The sequence below is a fragment of the Mus caroli genome, chromosome 7, assembly GCF_900094665.2.
Source record: "Mus caroli chromosome 7, CAROLI_EIJ_v1.1, whole genome shotgun sequence".
NCBI lineage: Eukaryota > Metazoa > Chordata > Mammalia > Rodentia > Muridae > Mus > Mus caroli.
This window is the reverse complement of record NC_034576.1, coordinates 74,699,629-74,721,877: the sequence shown is the minus strand read 5'-3', so window position 1 is coordinate 74,721,877 and position 22,249 is coordinate 74,699,629. Positions and strand designations below refer to the sequence as shown.

The 22,249-nt window shown below is 38.8% G+C and overlaps 1 protein-coding gene across 3 annotated transcripts in view; it reads left to right on the top strand.

The window, feature by feature from the left end:
* The window catches only part of Mctp2 (multiple C2 and transmembrane domain containing 2), a 228,181-nt gene that overhangs the window by 174,151 nt on the left and 31,781 nt on the right, over positions 1 to 22,249 (top strand). For all 3 annotated transcript variants that reach the window (XM_021166947.2, XM_029480148.1, XM_029480149.1), the window contains 2 exons: positions 6,570 to 6,692; positions 9,344 to 9,385. In XM_021166947.2, coding sequence (XP_021022606.1) covers positions 6,570 to 6,692; positions 9,344 to 9,385 — 165 coding nt within the window. The remainder of the gene's footprint in view (positions 1 to 6,569; positions 6,693 to 9,343; positions 9,386 to 22,249) is intronic.

Genomic DNA, 22,249 nt, shown 5'->3' with positions numbered 1-22,249 from the left:
AGTGACATCATTTGCACTTTAGGTTTCCTCAGTGGAGGTTTCTTTATTTAATCATCAAGGCAATTTATTTTTCAGTTGTGTTAATCTTTATTTTGCTATAAATTTTTCCTTTATTTAATCTATTGATTTTTCCCATAGAGTTGTTTTTTATCTCTGCCATTTATGTTTATAATGATTAATACATTAACACTTAGTGCGATTATTGCATTTTGGATTTAAATGAGTATTTCATAATGCCATTATTGTATTTTGGATTTAAATGAATATTTCATTTTCCCCATTTCTGTGTGGTTTCTCCTTTATTTTACTTTTCTTTAAATTTACATTTAAATAACAGGCTTAAATCAATTTGTATTTGTGAGCATGTTTTTTCCCCCTTAACCCTTGATAGTCAGCTTAGAATCAATATCTATCACCTGCCAACATGATACATATAAATACTGTTTCATGTCTCTTGATTTGCCTAGCCTCCTTTTAAATTGAATTTTTAAGTTTTCTATTTAATACATTATAAACTCCATGAGATATTGTTAAAGTGCCTTGCTTTGAAGAGGCATATGTATCTTAAAATGCTACTTTACATTAGAATTTTTCTGTATCATTTTAGCAGTGTTATTACCAGTGCTACCACTGTGACTGCAATTGTTGTTGGGTCAAAAATCAGAAAATACACTAAGGACCCAAAGAATACTCAGTTCTGAAAGAAAAATATCATTACTAGGGTTTATTTGTTATATACATACATAATTGATATATCCATTATATGTAATTTATGTATCCAATTATATAAAATTATCCAATATATAATGTATATATAACTTGCATCAATATCTATATAGATAGATAGATAGATGATAGATGAATATCCAAGGAAACTTTGAAATGGAAAATGAAATAAATACATAAATAAAGGAAGAATGGTTCTTTGATCTATATGAAGTCATGTCTTACACAGAGATGTGCAAACACACACCTATAGTCACATGTTTTAAAATTCTGTTTTTTGTTTTTTTTAAGATTTATTTATTATTATATCTAAGTACACTGTAACTGTCTTCAGACACTCCAGAAGAGAGCATCAGATTTCGTTACAGATGGTTGTGAGCCACCAGGTGGTTGCTGGGATTTGAACTCTGGACCTTCGAAAGAGCAGTCGGTGCTCAAATTTTCTTACAACTATTTTCTGCTGACGTGGCTTATGAAATTTCAACAGCATGTTTGAAATGGAAGTAACCATGTAGAAATAAAAGAAAGGTGTCCATTGATATATAACTTTAGTTGCTAAAAGTGACTATAGGGGGATTTTTAAATTGACTACTTGTTTCTAATTATTAAAAGTCAAAATAGTAAAGATCATATATATGCAACTCTCACTGAAAAGAAAAATAGACTTATCATTTCAGCGTAAAAGAGGATTCCTGCAGTAGAAGGTAGAATATTGAAGGTACAAACCCTGAGGTTACAAGTATCACTGTCTTTTCAAAAATCCATAATTTCAATCAAAGTTTACATAGTTAAAATTATGTAACACATTCATTGAGGACAACCATTTGAATGGGGAGCTATAATGGGTAAAATGAATGTTCTCATTTTAGGCATAAAGAGAATGTAAGATTTTTATTGAATAAAATATTGTCATATCTCACAGGTTTTTAATTTATATTACTTGGATAATATCTGTGTACTTTTTAATGAGCACCCAAAGGGTCCTCATTTAAGAACAACTTTCCATTTTTAAGAGAAGATTGCTTTGGGGATATGTGGAATATAGCACAGGGAAGAGCTACCTAAAGTGTCTAATTTTTGAAAAATATAAATAGTCACAGAAGACTGACAAGAGAAAAATCTCAACTCTTGAAGGGGGAGGGGGGTCTATGTATTTGTGTCATCTTAAAACATCCGAGCATATAAACTATAACAGATGTCTTAAAGTTTTGAAGAATGCTTATGTGATGTCACAATGACACTAATTCCAAAATTGGAAAATAACAGAAATATCAAACAGTATATTTCATTGGAATCAATGGGAAACTGTTTTTGTTGTTCTTAGTGAATTCAGTTCAACAATATATATTAAGAGACTGTTGGTAGTTGGGTGTGGTGGCACATGCCTTTAATCCCAGCACTTGAGAGGCAGAGGCAGGTGGATTTCTGAGTTCGAGGCCAGCCTGGTCTACAAAGTGAGTTCCAGGACAGCCAGGGCTATATAGAGAAACTGTCTCGAAAAACAAAAACAAAAAAAGAGACCGTTGGACTTCAGTAAAGGGTTTTCCCAAGAAATTAAAGATTGTTTCAATCTTTTGTTTATGTTAATATATTCTATTAATATATTAAAATGAGAATAAAATCTTTCTTAAGAAAATGGCAAAACAAATAAAAAATAAATAAACCAAAACGGTTGACCAGCCACCATCCATTACTGATTTAATAAATAATACTCATTTTAAAAAGTCTCTTATTAGAATGAATGGACATCTTATTGCTTAAAATGTTTCATTAAATTTAACATAGATGGACCATCTAGAAACTGCCATATCCGGGAATCCATCCCATAATCAGCTTCCAAACGCAGACACCATTGCATACACTAGCAAGATTTTGCTGAAAGGACCCAGATATAGCTGTCTCTTGTGATACTATGCCGGGGCCTAGCAAACACAGAAGTGGATGCTCACAGTCAGCTATTGGATGAATCACAGGGCCCCCAATGGAGGAGCTAGAGAAAGTACCCAAGGAGCTAAAGGGATCTGCAACCCTATAGGAGGAACAACAATATGAACTAACCAGTACCCTGGAGCTCGTGTCTCTAGCTGCATATGTATCAGAAGATGGCCTAGTCAGCCATCAGTGGAAAGAGAGCCCCATTGGTTGTGCAAACTTTATATGCCTCAGTATAGGGGAACGCCAGAGCCAAGAAGTGGGAGTGGGTGGGGGAGCGGGTCGGGGACTTTTGGGATAGCATTGGAAATGTAAATGAAATAAATACCTAATTAAAAAAAAGATTAAAAAAATTTTAAATAGATACAAAGAAGTACCTTTAAAATATTTGATGGATATGTATTATAAAGTGAATATATGAATGTATTTTCTTATATTAAAACTAAATTATTTCTATATATTCTTAATGTAATATGATTTATTTAGTGGAAACTAAAAGCCAATATCATGCTTAATGATAGTCAATTAGAAAACCAGAACAATTTTTATTAAAGTTTGGAATTAGGCAATAATCTCTCCCCCAATATCTCTTTGTACATTGCTTTGTAGGGGCATTTAAACAAGAAAACCCAAGTTACAAATACAAAGAAACTGAAGATATTTCTTATTCATAGTTCATGTGAACACACATTAGGACCTCCCCACAAATAAGTAAAATATTATTTAAAACAAGAACAAAAAATCAACAAATTTGCTAATTTTAAAAATTAATACAACTGGGGGTGTGGTGGGAGGGGGTAGATGAATAACAGGGATAGGTGGGAGAATACCCTCTCAGAGAAAAAGGGGGTTAGGGATGGAATGAAGAACTCTTGGAGTGTTGGCAAAGAGGAGCAACATTTGGAATGTAAATAAATAAAACAATTAGAAAATATTTTTTAAAAATAGAAAAATATCACATATTCAAATTTGAGTTTTCATGTAAAGTATAAACATATATATATATATATATATATATATAAAATGTGTGTGTGTGCATGTGTACATACAGGTAAAAGAATAGAACAATATGTAATAGTTATATGTCTTTAAATTTTAGTAAAGAAAAAGTCTTCAGCTCTTACTTTTGCATAAGAAGTTTTTATATTTATGATAAATTATTCTATCTAGAGGTTTTTCCACATACTGGAAGCTATCACTTACAAACCCTGTGGCTCATCTCATAGATTGTGTGTCCAAGTGTGGTTCAAATATTGCAACAGTTGCCCCCCCCCCCAAAGCAGTCCTGAGTTCTCATAGTTTGTGTCCTTGGAGGTAGTGCCCCTGTTGCTTGCCTGTGTGTCTTAGACTGGGCTGTAGTTTAGGGCCTTGAGTTCTCACTTGCCTTTGCACAGCATGTCTCACAGCTGAGAGGGATTGGGCCATGTGCCTGCATATCTTGTAGTGCCTGCATATCTTGTATAACATCTATATTACCTGATTATTTTCTAAGAGCCCTACAATTTCATAACTTTCTCAGTTTTTTGGAAGCTTACGTGTATGTTAAATTGTATGTAGTTTGAAATTTTGTCAGCCATTATCCATAGTTCCAATTGTCTTTACTAATAGCCAGAATTGGCCATAACCAAGTTCTGTTTGTGCTTCTCATATACTCATGAGTGTGGCTCCATGAACCAAAGTGTAGTAACCTACCAGGGACCAGAGGTCACATCCTTAAAGAAAACCGAGTCTCCTTCCCCCGAAGCCATTGACTCTCCTTAGCTAGGGACTGGTTCATCAGTGTGGCAGTCTTTCCACATCCAGAAAACACTAATTTGCTCCAGTTCTCGCTGACCTCTGGCTCCTTTATTCAGTCTTTCCACCTCTTCTGCAATGGTCCCTGAGCTTTGGGGAAAGAGGCTGTGATACAGATGTTCTATTGTGTCTGAGTACTCCAATGATTGCTAGTCTCTGCATTTTGACCAGTTATTAGTTTCTGCATTAGCCAGTGTCACCTGAACAAAGAAACACCTCTGATGAGGTCTGAGAGCTATACTATAGCCAAGATCTGAATTTAGAGGGAAGTCTGAGACTTGTCCATTTAGCAGAATAATAGTAATAGGCTTATCCCTGAAGCCTATGATCTCTCCAACAATGGGTTCTTGCCTGATTTATATTACTAAAAAAGCATTTCCTCCTGTGTTGGGGATTATTTTAATCCATTAAGAGTGTAGTTGGTTACTCCTATAATATTTGTGCAACTATGGTATAGGCCTATTTTGTCAGCCCAGGCATTTTTCCCCCATAGGGTTAACACTTTGGATCAAATGTTAATGATTCTTTCCCTCTCAGCCTACATACCACTTTCCAGTACTTTGATATCCAGCCATCAGAGAGGATGCTTCCTTGTCAATCCCAACTTTATTTTTTCCATATCCTATGATATGGTGGTCTCAGCAATATGGCCTTACCATGAAGTTCTGGTTAGCAACAAGGAGTAGTTACAAGATTCCATACTATTGTGAGTGTCTCTGACATCCCTGGCCAAAAGCCTAGAAATTCCTCATACCCAACACTGGAGTTTATTTTTTAGCAACTTATGTCTTCTGGGAGAAACATTATCTCCAATGTAAGGACATTCTGCTTTTCTCTATCATCTGTCTGTCTGTCACGTGTCTGTCTGTCTGTCTGTCTGTCGTGTGTCTGTCTGTCTATCTATCTATCCATCTATCCATCCATCCATCTATCTATCTATCTATATATGTTCATCTATAATCTATTTATATATCAATCATTTATTATCTATAGCTTCTCAAGCAGTAGGTTTCATCTTTCAGTCATCCTCAGTTTCAGTTATTCTTTCCCCTAAACTCATTCTTTACTCTCTCCTCCCATCCCTCACCCCACTTAAACCTCCCTCTCCATTATGCTCCTTCTATCACTTGAGTTCTACTATTCACTCTTCCCTAAGATATCCCAAGCCCTTCAACACATGGTCTTTTTGAAATTCCATGCTTTCTACAGTAGTCACTCTGTATGAGAACAGAAAGGCCCCATGCCAGGGCAGTGGTCACTTCTGCATAAAAGTTAATAAACAACGGGGGGGGGGGTAGCCACAGAGGCAGCAGAGGGCCAAACTTATGCCTGCCTAAGAACCTAGAGATAGGTAACGCAGACAATAACAGCCAATCTGGAAATGCCTCTTGGAGGACACACTGGCTTAGGATCAAACCAATGGGATGCAAGTGGAGGGTTTAAAGGGTGCTCCCCTTTATTTTAATTAAATAAATTTAATAAGAATTAATAAAGGAGCTTGCTGCTTCATTCTCACCTGCTCCGAGAGTCTGAGCACCTTCTCACCCACTCCTACCAAGGGGGATGCTTGTCAGGGTGGAGTACTCAGGCAATGGTAAGCTAGGTTAAAATCATCAACCACATGAATGAGAACATGTACTATTTGGTTTTCTGGGTCTGGCTAGGTCACTTAGTGTCTTTCCATTTCTGTCCATTTACCTATACATTTTATCTTTCTTTACAGCTGAAAAGAATTTCACTTTGCAGAGGGAGCATGTTTGTTTTACTATTTTTTCATCACTTAAGGGTTCATCATCTAGGTCATTTTCATGTCCCAGATATTGTGAATAGATCAACTATGAACATGGTTAAGCATGTGTCTCTGTAATTGGAAATGCAGTCATTTGGGTATATGCCAGTAATGGTATAGTTTGGTTGTACATATTTCAAGTTTTTATTATTTTTTTCTTTTTGGAACTGCCACACCGTTGCTCATGGTAGCTGTACCCATTTGTGCCTTCACCCTTTTTGAACTATCCATAAATTTAATCCTTTTATGTCAATGATTTTAGCAATGTAAAATTCCCACCCTCTGTTTTACCCAATAGTCACTAAGTCTTTATTTGTCTTCCTGGTAGGTGTTTTTGGTCACCGTCTGGAATTTTGAACTCTACATGATCCCTCTGGCATTGTTGCTACTCTTTCTGTACAACTTCCTCAGACCCATGAAAGGGAAAGCCAGCAGCATCCAGGACAGCCAGGTAAGCAAAGATCCTCAGAGTTCTTCCAATGTCGTGGTGAGGAATAGAAGAGCATCCGTGCGTGAGTACCATGACTAAACCATGCTCCAGCCTACCCTTCCAGTCATACAGAATGAGATACAAGTCATTTTGCAGAGCTTGTGTTTTATTCCCCATAGTCTATATCTTCCTTTTTATGCTGTCTGATAGTCCCACATTTTAGTTCATGTTCTCAATAAGACAGGGACCCTCTGGATATTGACTGTCATTTCCTCCCTAGAAATCTGTGCACCTATCTGGTTTTTGATAGGGTTCCTGGAAATTACCCTAAACACTAGAGGAAACACTTTGGTGGTTCCTTGGCCCCATCCAGGACACTGTAAAACTCTCTGGAAAACTGGGTTAGGCTATTCTTCACATTGAGGCTTCTCTAGGGATTTCCAACTTCCAGGGTGCTCAGCAAGTAGGTGGGACTAGCCCTCACCCTCTATTCCCATGTGCCATGATGTTTCCTATTAGCCATCAAAGTTTCTTTATGGGAAAAGGTACACATCCCTTCTAAAGGAAATCCATGGTGCCTATTTCACAGGCACTCCTGATACCCTTCGTCCATCCTGGCTGAGGGCATGTTTTTCTGTTTTAAGTGAACAGGGACTTGAATTTGATAGCCTGCTTTAGGATCTGACTTTCCCACTTCTGATTTAAGAAAACAGATTTTAAAAGCCAAAGCTCTAAAATGTCTGTGCCTGCTAAATTTCGTTCTAAAACCATCATAAACACATGAGTTTTTCCTTAATTCAAATGCAAATGACTGTCATATATGGTTTTATATTATCATATTTAAAAGCATTGTTAAAAGAATAGAATTTGAGGCACATTTGTGGCTTTATTTAGGGTGGAGCAAAGGAAGAAGAAGAGGCACATGGCAGAGGTAGACCCTTAAGAAATTCCAAAGTTTGCTTGTATTGGACTTTGATTTTATAACTATTACCTATCAATAAGATAGGAGAACTGACTAAGAAAAATGGATTTATAGTTTATTTGTATTTATAGACTAGATTTTATATGAATATAAATTAAGGAAACATCTCTAGTAGGGACAAATCTGTAATAGTAAATGTTGTCAACTCACATTGGTGCAACATTTAGCCAGGTTTTATTTTGCTACTGTGTATATGAGATCTTTTTTATTCTATGGATTTGTATGTATACAGCTGTGTTTACAGATGTTCATAAATATCTTGTTATGGGTAGGAATGCAAATTTTCATTGTTAAGAACTTACTTTATTTAAAAAACATATTCAAATCCACAACTATGAATGAGGCAAGAACTTCCACATTCATTTTGTCAAGGGTAGTACAATGAAGGTTTAGGGCCTTGGAGTGATGGCCCAAAATCAGAGGGACAAACTGTAGAAATCATGCCTCAAGATGATGGCATCTAACTCTCCCAACTATAACGGTGTTCAACCCTCACTTACCTGCACGCCACTAACCTTTCTTCATGGCATTCCTATCTATCTATTGGCTTTTATGAGACATGAATGGTGCCAATGGTGAATAAGCTAATCGCCTATACAGTCAGCGAGTGACTTACAGACTGGCAGCTGAAGCTAGGGAGGCTTATCAGAAGTGAGGAATCACCAGCCTGAGAGAAGTTACTTCATGACTACTTGGAGGGTTGTTGGAATAGAGTAGAGTACTCTGGTCACTTTATAGTCACTGCTTTTAACAGTTATAAAATAGAAAGTTGCTTGAAACTGGTAGAGCCATAGTGAATAGGAAGTCTGATCATCACATGATTAAGCAGAAATGTAAGTCTTCCAGTTGAAAAAGTCCCAGATTCTCTCTACTGGCTGTTCTTCCCCTGCTCCTGAGCCCAAATGATGTTTTTGTTTTGTTTTGTAATTTAGTCTCACTTTATATCCCTGATTGTCTCGGTGACAGCTGTACAGAGTCCAATCTTAAATTCACAGAGATCCTACTACCTCTGTCTCCAGAGCACTGGGAGGAAAGGCATGTGGCCTCATAGCTGACCAATGCTCACCTTTAGACATTGCAATTACATGATGTAAAAATTTCCTGTTACCCAGGAAGGCCATCTAAGCTGCTCTAACCAAACCCAGTAGCAACACAGCTGTGTCTAGCCCCTGTTCTAAAGACACACTCCTGTTAGTCAATATCAGAGTCTTTGGTTTCCTTCCCTTCTCTGTTCCTGCAACCACAAGGGGGAAAATGTAGCACTCTTAAAAAGGATTATATTTAAACAAATACATTTTCTACTGTAGACTGTTTCAGTAATGGCTGCAAAGGGAAAAGAATTGTCCTTATAACTGTAAGTATTTTCAGATTTAACATAGCAATTGGATTATCAGCCAGACAAGAACCAAACTGTTAACAGAAAGGATGAGTTGGCTATGCACTTTTAAAGGTAGATGCTGTCAAAGGACACTTGCACAATAGATTTATTTATACCTAGTGGTTTCAAGCAGATAATACATATTGTTTATAACCTTGCCACAGTGTCTCTGAGCTTTTAAAGTGTGACTTTTTACAAGAGAATAACGAGTTTCAGCTCTGAAAGAAAACTTAAAAATGCCTGTTTCATTTGCATTGGGTAATCCCAGTTGACTGTCAAACTCAATTAACAAGTTATGGGATTTCTTTTCAGGATAGCACAGACATAGAGGAGGAAGAGAAAGAGGAAGAAAAGGTAAGTGGTGTATTAAGTGTCAGTCCCTTAATAGGAACTAATGTTGGCCACACTGTGTTTTTCCAGGTTGTGCCTGTTTTTACTTTTTGTCCTTATATACTATTATATAAATATTATAATTTAAAAAGGATCAGCCTCTTGATTATATAAAATGATATGGCTATGACATCTACTTTTCTCAGATGTATATCATACTAGTAACAACCATCCTTCATATCTCAGTATGATTATTTTTAGTGACATTGATGATGATTTGTACACAGAGGTATTTAGTCTTTTCTAAGCATGTTAAAAGGGAGAAGGAAAGAGGGGGGTAAACCAGGAGCAAATCCCCGAACTTTTCTAAGAGTCAGGACACAAACCAAGAAGGTCCTTTCTCTGTCGCTGGGAAGAAAAGTCAAGAGCAAATCAAGGGATGTGGCTGCTCCTTTTAGGTTCGCATCCGCTCTGCGGGGTGGTCACCCACGTCGGAGCCTGTCACTTCCCCAGCTGTTGCTGGCAGCGTTCTCTGCTATATATCTGTGTACATCTGTCCTTTTCCTTCTCCTGGGACAATCTCTCAAATCTGCTGCTTCTGTTGTCATTACACTTCCAGGCAAGCCTTCTGGAACAAAGTGGAAAAAAAAAAAGTGAAGTACCAAATGAGAGGCTTTGAGCTTAATGGACTTCCAGTCCCTTAAAACCTGGGTGTGTGGGGGCCCATGCTGGTGGCAGGGAGGAGACTTGTAGGAGAAGAAAGGGCAGAAAGGAGGACCTGCAGAGCAAGTGTGCAATAGGAATGCCTTCAGAACAGACATCAGTTCAGAGATTGGTTCTGTGACACCAGAGCCTTGCAGTTAATTGAGGGGTCCAGATGGTTTTGCCCATTTGAAGCAAATGAGTGTTACAGAGTGAATCTTATCCGTCATCTAAAGGCGATCATTTTTAAAGACACAATAGAATAAAGCACAGTGTATTTTTAAAAATCATCTCTCTCCAGAATAGAAGTGATAGCTAATAAAAGCTTGTTTTGTTTTTTAATAATTATTGATTATCTGAATCAAGTGGTTTCTGAATGATCAAACCACTGAATGTTAGGCAAAGTTCAAGCTCAGCACACAGTGGAATGTTTTCCTAGATACTTACAAGTGGTTATTTTAAACCTGTTTGAGGCCACTGCCCTCTTGCACTTTTGACAACCAGCTGTATGTTAGAGCTCCTGTAACCTATCCCTAGGATTTAATAAGTTTCTAGAATTGCTCAAAAAACTCAGGAGAATACTTGCTTCCCCTTATTGGCTTATGGTAAATGATTCAACTTGGGAACAATCAAGTAGAAGAGATGCAGAAGGACTCATATGGGACAGGGTGTGGCGCTTCCACATTCCCTCTAGGCCCAGAAAATCCTTACATTTGTTGGCACAGAAGCCTCATGGCAATGGTTGGTGCTCTAGTAATGTGTATATGCATGTTTCTCTATCAATACAAGATTGATTAGGTAAGTCATTGGCCATTGGTGATAGTGGATTCTGTCTCTATGATTGGAGGGTCAGGAGCTTGGGTGGGGGTACCACAGATTTCAGTCCTATCATCAGATGCCTGATTCCTAGGGTGTGATGTTCCCCCAGCCAGGGGCTTTTCAGAAGAACCCCCCCCACCCTCACTTAATCTTGGGTGTGAAGGAAAGGGCCCTGTTCTGCAGCAACAGGTTCCCCTGCCACCTCTCTAGATCCAGACCTGTTTCAGGAACTAAAGACAAAACCCGAATATAAGAGAACACACTCCTGCCGCTCTTATCACTAGCAGAGCTCAAGAGCTTTAAGAGTTCTGGCCAACAGCCAGGACCCAAGGCAAAATATGTATTTCTTATTATATCACAATATCACACTAGGCAAAAATTAAAGTTTTTAAAAAACAGAGCTTAAAAGTGAGGCAGATTTTGTTTTATCTAAATCTGTTAAATGTGCCACCCATGAAATAGGACCACATTTACCCCCCAGGGACAGTTGTGATAGAATATCTTTAGCATATCACATTTTTGAAAGCTTCCAACAGGAGGGAATAGACCAATTTATGGTGGTGGTTCATAAGTGCAATCCCAGGGCTTGTGAAGCTGAGGCAGGAGGATTGCTGTGAGTTTGAGAACAGGCTGAGGTACAGATTGAGTTACTATATCAAACAATCCTACAGAAAACCCAAAAACACTTGATGTAAAAGTAGTTTGTGAACTCTCACTGGACAGGTGCAAAAAAATGGCTTCTTACCTGTAATAGGGCAGCAAGAGGGAGTGGAACAAACTCACCATGGTCAGACCTGTGACCCCAGTGGATTTATGGGAATTATTTTAGAACATGGGTGAGGAGTTACTTATAGGAGCCTGGGTTATCCCAAATCAGCTGCACTACTGAACACTTTTTCCCACACATAAATGACAACTTCCCCAAAGCTGCATAGGTGAACAACTCCTTACACTGACCCCACAGCTAACCGTCCATCACCTATATACTCTAGTATCTCCAGAGTCTCTAGAGGCTGTGTGAAACTAGACCAGAATCACACATAGCTGACTAGGAGGCATGGGAAGGAATGGCTTGAATCTCAACAGAGGGTCTGATGACTCTGTAGTACCTACTTGTGTCAGTGAATGTCAGCAGTAAACAGGCCTGATCTTAAAGATTTCTTGCAAGTAGCCCCAGCTACACTGATAAAGATAACGGCTCTCATGTGTTCTCCAACAGGCTACCAGGCAGCAAAATCCAATCTAGAGTCTTATCCCAGAGCATAATCTCTTCAAGAGCTGCCTGGGGGTTCTAGAGAAGGAGCCATGTGTGCTGCATTTCAACTAGTTCTGGGCAAGGCTCACTGAAGAAAGCATCTAAAAAGGCCATCCACAGAAATAGACCAGGGCTTAGTGTGGCACTCCAGACAAAAGTGTTATCAACATGTTCTGTGTGGAGAGGGTTGGCAATGGGGCTGCCCTCACTCACTTTAGGGTTTATTCAGTTCTGAGATGTTTCTATGAAGGTATTTCAGCATATCCGCGTCGGAGTTTGGTTATAACCATTGCATTTTGTTTCCTTGGTTTTATATTTTTAAATAACTTTCTAAAGAAAAAAAAATCCCAAATGAGAAAAAGAAAGCTATCTTTGTTCTTTCTGATAAACACACCTTTCTGTTGCTAGGGAGCCTGGCATACTTTTTGTCTCCGCCCATATCATGCCACTCTTGTTTCTTGTCTTAGGGTTTCTATGGCTACCATAAAACACCATGATAAAAGAGGAACTTGGGTAGGAAAGAGTTTGATTTATTTCAGCTTACTCTTTCACAACATGATACATCACTGAGAAATATCAGGGCAGGAACTCAAGTAGAGCAGGAACATGGAGGCAGGGGCTGATTAAAGAAGCCATGGTGGGATGCTGCTTACTGGATTGTTCTGCAGGGCTTCCTCAGCCTGCTGTCTACTACTAGCCCAGGGGTAGAATCACACTTGGTGAAATGGGCCCTCCTACATCCATTATCAATCAAGAAAATGTTCCATAATCTTGACCACAGGCCAGCCTGTTCAGAACATTTTCTTAACTGAAGTTCTGTTTTCCTAAAGGAGTCTTGCTTGTGTCAAGCTGTCATAAAACTAGCCAGGACTCTTCTCTTGGGAATTTGCTAAACTAAAACTAGATTTGTTAAACTTCAAGTTCAGCACTAAGACTTCTTGAGGGCACATCCCACGTGTGTTTCAATGCATCATTTTCTCTCTGTGGACAGGTCCCCAGCACCATAATGTGTTTGTCTGAGACCTGGCCAGGCAATGACAGGGCGACTCCCTACCACAGGGGTTGTTGAATGATCCTCTTCACAGAGTCCCACGACTTCTGCTGTGTGTTAGACATGACAGCACGTGCTTCTGGGATCTGTGAAACATCTGATACAGGAGGAGCCATTTACAAATGATAAATATAGAGTTGTTCCCTACAAAGGCAGAAGTGAGGGAAGCTACTCCATGCTACCCATATATCCTGAAAGTGACACGCCTTCATCTCCAGTTCCCCTGCCCAGCAAATGCCATCACAGTTGATGGAGGATAAAGGGCTGCTTAGCCCAGCTTCTCTGAGGAAGAGTGTACTCCCATCTTCTGCCTTTCTCTGACTCATAGACCAGGACATGCATGGTCTGGGATCTGTCATACTTTTATTGTCTAGGATAGAGATGGTTGCAAAATGATATCACTGTTGCCTCTGGCTTCTCCTCATTCTTAACAGCACACTGCAGTTATCTATGTTAGAAACCAGATTGGATGTCACAATTCTGCTTTCTTTTCTTTTGTGTTACACATACATCTTGCAGATAACTATATTTTTGGCTTTTAAGAAACAAAGCACACAAACTAAACTTTGAAGAAAGAGAAATCCTTCTTTCTTATACCAGATGGTCCACGTAAGAGATTGCTTGTTGCAACTATAGTTTTCTAGGGACCCCAAAACAAACAGATAATGGCTGAGTTCAGCCAACAACAATCAGTTAGCATTTTCTCTTTTTATTAAATTTCCTATGTGGAATCCTGCATGTGGACCTTATTTGTACGGATGGACTACAATGAAAATTGCATTAATTTTCTACACAGTAAAGGTCAGTAATTGAAGCATGAACCAAGAAACGATTGTGTAAAATGCTGTAACCCATATTTATGAAAGGTCATATAAGACAATAATATCTTGTTTTCATTGTTGAAAGTATAAATACTTTTCCAGAGAGTTTCTTTCTTGTTCCAGCCCAATGGTTACTTACATAGAATATTACAGCATTTGCTATTAGCATCAGAAAAATGAAAGCTAACAGGAGGTACTAAAATTAAAAACAAAAAACATCTTGCTTCTTGCCATCAGAAAAAAAAGCCTGCTCTGATATTCACACTATAGGTTAGTTTTTGTATAACTAGATATAGGAAGACTTGAATGGCTTCTTCTTTCAGGGTCATTGATAATGGCATGGGTACCTGTCAGTGTTAATGAGAAAAGAAATTCATCCATTTATTATCGGTTATGAATAAACTCTGATAATGGATATGTTTCTTTAAACAAGAAATGTCTAAGTATTCATTGAGGGACATTCTGTAATAAGTAAAGATGAATTAGCATGGCGTGTACTGTTCCTCATTAGAAAACTTAGCGTTCTGAGATTGAAGAGACGGTCCAGTGACTAAGAGCACTTACTGCTCTTGTGGGGGACCTGGATTCTGTTTCCTACATCCACATCAGGTGGCACACAGCCATATATAAGTCTGATTCCAGGGGGAATCTGTTACCCTCTTGTGGTCTCTGTTTGCAACTATACATAGCTGGTGCACATACATACTCTCAGACACAAACACATTAGAAAATAACTCTTTTAGTACTTATCATGCCATCACTGTTGGCATTTAAACAGATTTTTCCATCCTGATCTGCATGTATGTCAAGCACTTGGGACTTTCTTTTAGAGTTAACCTGCAATGTCCTTTTGATGTGGGGCCCAGGACTCCCATGGGTAATTCCTAGAGAGGTGAATTGTTTGTTCCCTTAAACTAAAGAATATTATTGACCATGGGTTGTCTGTCTGACAATGTATCAGAAAGAGGAGTTTTGCTCATTTTCTTTTGTATGTTCTTAAGAAAGTAAAAATAACAACACCAGTACACACATATACACACACAGAGATACATACACACAGACATATGTATACACATAGAGAGATACACAGAAGCACATATAGACACAGACAGAAACACACATACAAACACACTCACATATGCACAGACATAAACATACCAACATAGGCACATAGACAGACAGAAACACACAGACAGACAGACACACATACAACGTGGAGATCAGTGATTTTTGTTAATTATAGAACACAGCTCCAGTTAGTAATTACAAAGTATAATATTGTTAAGCAAAGAAAAAAATTCCATCAAGCTTCTTTGAATGGAAAGCTTTAAGTATGCAGTCAAGTGTGCATATATGTGTATACAAGTTTTGAACAAGCACAAACCTATATGCAGAATGTAGTATAGAGAACCTGACCATCAAAAGTTCTAGGGTAGTAAAGTAAATGCTCATTTATATTGAAGCTCTGATAATTTGATTTAATATGTTTTTTATGAATGTGGTCATTTTACTGCTAGGTTTCTATCATACTCTATTACTTTTAAGATTTTAGTAGGAGAATGGGTTGCAGCCAATTCTTAGTGACCCATTGATGTGTGTTTTGAATCACAAGAGGGCAAATTCCTGAGTTCTTGCTCTTCTTTGACATATGATCCCATGCACTTTTCCTTTTTTGAAAACCCAGTCTCCATTCTTCAAAGGGCTGAGTCTTCTCTTCCTTCAGAAGGAATCCAAAGATGCTCTTAACTTAGTCCTCGGACATTATTCGGATAGCTTGCTTGTCATGACACTGAGCAGAGTCCCTGGTACTTGAAGATGTTTTAAAACATCCACTATAAGTGTTGTTCTTGGTATGCGCTTTCAAACAGCGTGAAGCAAGACACTCCAGACTGTAAATTCAATGTGTCTTCTATGCTGTTATTAAGTAGCATTACTATTTAAAAGCACAGAGTCTAATGCTCTGTTTCTTCAGGATTCAGTACTACATCAAGCTGATTACTTTCCCACGTCTAAAATTATTCCATGAAACTATGGGAGAATAAACTGGTCACTGTGTCCTGGTTATCCACAGGCCATTTCTCATATTAGTAAATTATGTTCGTTCCCATTGTCACTCCAGTGAACTATGCATTATTCCACTCTCTCCTCCCTGCTCTTATTTCTCTCCCACTTCTGACATTCTTTCCTCTACACCCTAAAAGTCATTTCTCTGTTTACTGGTTGTAGTTTCCTTTACTTACGGTTTTGAAGCTGCCTGTGTTGCTTTGAATTTGAAGCTAACCATGGGAGCTTGAAGAGATCACCACCCAGTAGTCTTTTTTTAAGGGTAGTAATGGTTATTCATGTGTTTCTCAATGAAAGCTACAGGTTCAAGATGGCCTACCCCATCCTATTTCCAAATTATCCAGGAAGTTTATAGGATACATTTTAGATAATTTATAGGTTGACAGTTTATAAAAAGAAATTGGCAGAATATAGAGTTATCACATTTTTTTTTCCTACCAGGAAAGTAACGCACGAAGAAATGACTGTAACAGCATTGATCTAAAACAAGATAGTAAGACATTTAAATACTCAAGTGCATGGAAACATTAGTGACTTTTTGAAGTTCAAGCACTGAAGCCTTTTGTGTCCTCTAACTCATTCAGCATGCAAAATATCCCACTGGCTATTAGTCCCCCCCCCAGGCATTAATTAACAAATCTCATTGAGGAGAAATGAACCCTTCAGCGATTTCACTGTCAGATTCATAGTGGGACTCAAATCCAGATCCTCCCAGTGAAATATTTATTGGTAAAGTGTATTACATTGTTTGGAAACAGGCATGTCACTCTTCATCCATCCATTCATTCATTTACTCATTCATTCATTCCACACTGCAGCAACAGCAACTAGAGGAGTCACCTTTGCATATAGTTGGAAAGACACTGAGGCTGGTGGAGGGAAATGTTGAGGGAATCAAGACTGTTTATAGGAGCTGATGTTTGAGTCATTTCAGTGTGTGGGAATTACCTATAGCTTTTGAAAATTGTGTGTATGTGTGTTCTATACATCTTATTGTGGGTATGTCATGCACGAGTGTGGAGGTCAAAAGTCAGATGCCTTTTCTACCCACTCACCATCTACTATTTTTTAAGACAAGGTTGCTTACTATCAAAAGTTCATCAGTGCAGCCAAGTGGGCCAGCCAATGAGCTTCAAGAATCTATCTTGCCTGTCTCACCCCACTTACACCTTTCCACATAAATGCTGACCTTTCTGCCTTTTATGCTTGTTTATTCTGGGACCCAAACCAACATCCTCATGGTAAGATGGCAAGTTCTTTATGAGTCATATCCTCAGTCCTAACTTTTACTTCTCTTTATCAGATGAATATCTTACCCATTAGTCTCATCCCTTTCCTACCTAGGAGGAAGGTAAAGGATGCACATGACAAAGCCAAAATCCATCTCTCTTTGTAGACCTGCCATCAGTAGCCCCAGCTACAGGAGCCACACGAGTCATCTTTACCTTATGGTAGCATCTGTCTGTCAGCTGCTCCAAGGTATCAGTCACCCAGCATTTGAGTCCCAAAGCTTAAGGATGGCTGCTTCCTTTACATTTGTGTGTTTCCAGCATCTTCTTCAAGATGTCAGCGGTTGTGATCTTTCCTTTTTCTCATCCTTTCGTTTGACACCAGACAAGACTCCTGTTGAAAGGCAAAAAGCACACGATGAAAAAACAGGAGGGCAGAGCTCTTTGTCAGGATCAGATGGTTACAGCAGGGTAAAGCTGCTTAGATCAGGTATTGATTCAAATGAGTTTTGTATTTGTTTCTCAAAGTGAAAGATCTACTTGAGATAGAAGTACTCTCCAGAAAGAGCATGTATTGCCTTTCCCATTTATTAAAACATAATCTTTGTGGCTGGGGAGATGGCTCAGAGGACATGCTGGGATAAGTTCCCAGCATCCACATGACAGCTTGCAATGGCTGTCATGGCACTACAGTATCAAGGATTCTGATGGCCTCTTTTTCTGTTCTACATAGACATACATATAAAAATAAATAAACCTGGCATTACCTTTGTGCATGCATGTCTATGAGTGGACCTCTAGATGAATAAGTGTCACAATACACTTATAATCATCAGGTGACAACCTTGAGTGTTGGTTCTTGCCTCCTGCTGTGTTTGACACAGGGTTTTTTGGGTTTTGTTTTTTTGTTTTGCTCTTCACAACTATGTAGTCTGGGTAAGTTGCCCATGGGCTTCTAGCACCCCACTCCAATGTAATAGCATGCCCCATAATATTGACTACCTGTACCCCTAAACATACCTCATGGGCTAAACCCTGAAGTAGGTTCCTAGTTCATGAAGCTAAGTTGCCTAGGGGACAGTTTTTAATATCATGCAGCAGAAATACTGCTAACAAGCCCTTTGTTAGCACAGATATTAAGATGTTTTTCCATGCTACTCAATCAATTTCTAATGTTGATCATTCAAGTTTTCAACTTACAGTTCTCTAATATTCAATGAATTAAAACAGACAATGCATATCCCTTGGCTAAAATCCCAGTTTTGCATCTTTCATCTGGGTATCTGACATTACTGGGAGAATCTTGAGATAAAAGATTTGTCTTGATTTTTGGGGGACTTGTGAACATTCTTTGACAAACACCACTCAGTTTTCAAGCATGTCTAAAGTATTTTTTATTTTCCTGTCAGGGTCAATTTTCAGGAGTATCTCCCTGATTTTGCTTAGATAATTAATAGAGAAAATGAGTGTTTTTCTAAAACAGAACAAGCAGGAAAGATTTAAAGTAACATACTGATTATATAATTAATTCTTAATTGTAAATTCAGTTGACGGTGTTAATTCTCTCCCAGAGGCTCAAAGCTCCGCCATTGCACCTACAGACAGAGCTGTGTTCACTGGAGACACAAGGGAGCCAACAAGGCCTTAAGGAAGGCAAGCTCACCTGATGTATTCTCTGTGATGTTTTTCACTTTAATAGAGTGAGCAGCTATGTTATGCCACAGGCACACTATTGATCCTTAACTCTCTATAAAACTCAGCCTAAGACTGGACCTTCTAATGCCCTATAAGCAAATGTACAATTTAAAAACAATGAGGGTGTCCTAGGACCAGCTCTTGTATGCTGCCTGGTTGGTGGCTCTTTGTTTGAGAGATCTCAGGCATCCAGATTAGTTAAGACTACTGGTCTTCCTATGGGGTCACCCTCCTTTTCAGCTTCTACCAGTCAAGAATTGGAATTAGTCATTCTTTTGCCCGCATTACTGACACTCATTCTTATAGAGAATGAAACAAATCACAAAGCAGGAACTGGGGAGCTGGAGCAATGAATAAAAGTAGCTAAAGTGACTGGTTACTCAAGCATGAGGATCTGAGTTCACATCCCCAGCACCCACATAAACAGGAGGGCAGAGCAGCCCATGTGGAATACTAGCACATAGGAGGTAGAAACTGGATCCCCAGAGCAAGCTTGCCACCCAGTGTAGCAAAGCAGCAAGCCCTGGGCTCTATTAAGAAACTGTCTAATACATAAAGGATGGAGACAATGCCACCAACCTCTGACATCCACTTCCATATGCCCCACATGTATGCATGTACAAACATACAAACATACATACTACATGCATACATGTAACCAAAAGGACCCTTGTGAGATTGGATTCTGGATTTGAAGTCTTCTTTTTCCCTCCTCTGCTATCAATAACAGGTAATTGCACATCAACAGGAGCCCCAGTCATGAGGTATCCACTTTTGCAGGTTTATAATCACAAGGAAGACCCCGCTGTGGTGGTGTGGTCAGTTGCAATCATCTTGTTCATTTGTGCAGTCACACCAATGGTCATCACTCTTTCCTACCCACAGTTCTCTGTCTGAGTCAGGAGCCTCTGTGGTGAGAGGACCAGGGCCGTGCTGCTGCTGTTTGTCTTTCTGAATGAATCGCTCATACTCTTCCCAGGCAGTGTGGTGTCAGCAGCAGATGCAATGTTGTATCTGCTAAACTGTTATCACCACATCCCCTGGTTCAATCTGAGATGTGTAAATAAAGCCAGCGGGGTGCACATCCAGCTGCTAGACGATCTCTTAGAGCATCAGGGCAACATGAACAGACTTGTCCCAGAAGAGCCTCTCATAAGAAACCCAAATGCATCCCAGTATTCTTTAAGTTAGACAAAAGGCTGTTCATCCTTTGTCTTTTGCCTGCTTGAAGGGAAGGGGTTCAGGTTAGTGAAGATAGCAGGTAATTTATATATGTTATAAAGCTTCTTTTCTGATTTTTTTAAATCAACTCTATGCAAACATAGACATATTAATTGAGAAAACACCACAGTAAGATTGGCCTGTAAGGAAGGTTATGGGCTCCTTTTTATTTTTTTTATTTTTTATTTTTTTTATGAATGGTTGCCATGGGAGGTTCCAGCCCACTATAGTTGGTGCTAGTCCTGGGTTTTTAGTTATAGAATGTATAAGAAAACAGGCTGACCAAGCCAGTAAGCAGCACTCCTCCATGGTGTCAACTTCAGTGCCTGCTTTAAGTTTCTGCCCTGGATTTCCAATATGATGGACTACAAACTGTAAGGTATATACCCTTTCTTCCTCAAGTTGCTGTTGATCATTGTGTTTAATCACAGCCGTAGAAAACCAACTTGTCATCTTTGCCTCCCACCCCAATCCAGGTAGGGCCTATATGAGTTTCAGTTTTCAGAACTGCAACTAGGATTCAAATGTTAAGAGTCATGATGTTTGCTGCTGAGGACAGTCTCTGACTCAGGAGTGTTCAGGTTCTGGTCCTCATGAATGGGTGCAGAAGCCAGGCTAATGAGATTTAACTATGGAAGGCACCACATCCAAGGAAGGGGTTAGTGTTGGTCTTGTAGGATAGAATGATTGCTCCTGGAAGTGATTATTGTAAGATGAAGGCACCCTGAAAGCTTGGACCATTTTGCAAAGGTTGATTTCCCTTTCTGTAAACTAAGATGCCAGCACCATGCAATTTGAATCTGCCAGCCATGGGAATTGAGAGCCAAATAACCTCTTTACTTTCTAAATCACTTACCTCGTGGATTCTGTCATAGTGATCCAAGCTCATCCTTGTGATTCAGAAGTACACCTTTGTTTTTCTGAAAGCATAAATAATACTAAAGGTTATGTGAGCATTGTTATTGTTACATGGCTACTTGGTATTTTTAAAGCAATAAAATGGATATACTTTTTTTTACAGTATAGGAAGGGAATAAAATGTTGGCTACTATAAAGATGAGAGAGAGACAGAGAGAGAGACAGAGAGAGAGACAGAGAGAGAGACAGAGAGAGATCCTATGTCTTAGGAACAGTATTTTACATTTTATCTGAATTTTCATCTATTGATTTAAAAATCACTGATTACATATCAGATTCTTAGATGAAAATGAGAGGACACTTTTCTTCAAAACATTGCCAAAACGCATTAAATAATACACATTCCTATGAAATCTGCATAAGAAAACCCCATGGAAAAATGGGAGGGAGGAGTAATTTTTCAAAATGATGCATTGTATGGATATTAGAGAAAGAAGTGAAACCCAGAGACACCAAGCGATCAAATGGAAAATTAAAAAAAAAATGTACCTAAAGCATTAGCATAAGAAACTTCCTCTATGGAGTGAGACATTCTTAGCACTCTAGCCTTAGATTTAATCCATTGCTACATGTTTGTGAACACAGACAAATTCCTTACTGTGTCTAGATGTTAACATCTTGGAAACAGAAGGATTAGCATTGGTGCCTCTGGGACATGCCCATTGGCAGACTAGTGGCTTAAAGAAAACTTGAGAAGTACAAAAAAAAATGAATGTCTTAGTTAAGGTTTTAAGGCTGTGAGCAGGCCCCATCACCATGGCAACTCTTATACAGGAAAATAGTTCATTGGGTTTGGCTTACAGTTTCACAGGTTTAGTCCATTATTGACATGGTATGAGGGAGGCATAGCTGCATGCAGGCAGACTTGGAACTGGAGGAGCAGAGAATACTACATCTAGGATCAGCAGACAGCAGGAAGTAAGTGCCACACTAGGCATGGCTTGGGCTTCTGAAACCTCAAATTCCTTGTTCAAAGAGATACAACTCTTTCTTTTTTTTTTTTTTAATTTTTTTCCTTTTTTTTTTATTACGTATTTTCCTCAATTACATTTCCAATGCTATCCCAAAAGTCCCCCATACCCCCCACCACTTCCCTACCCACCCATTCCCATT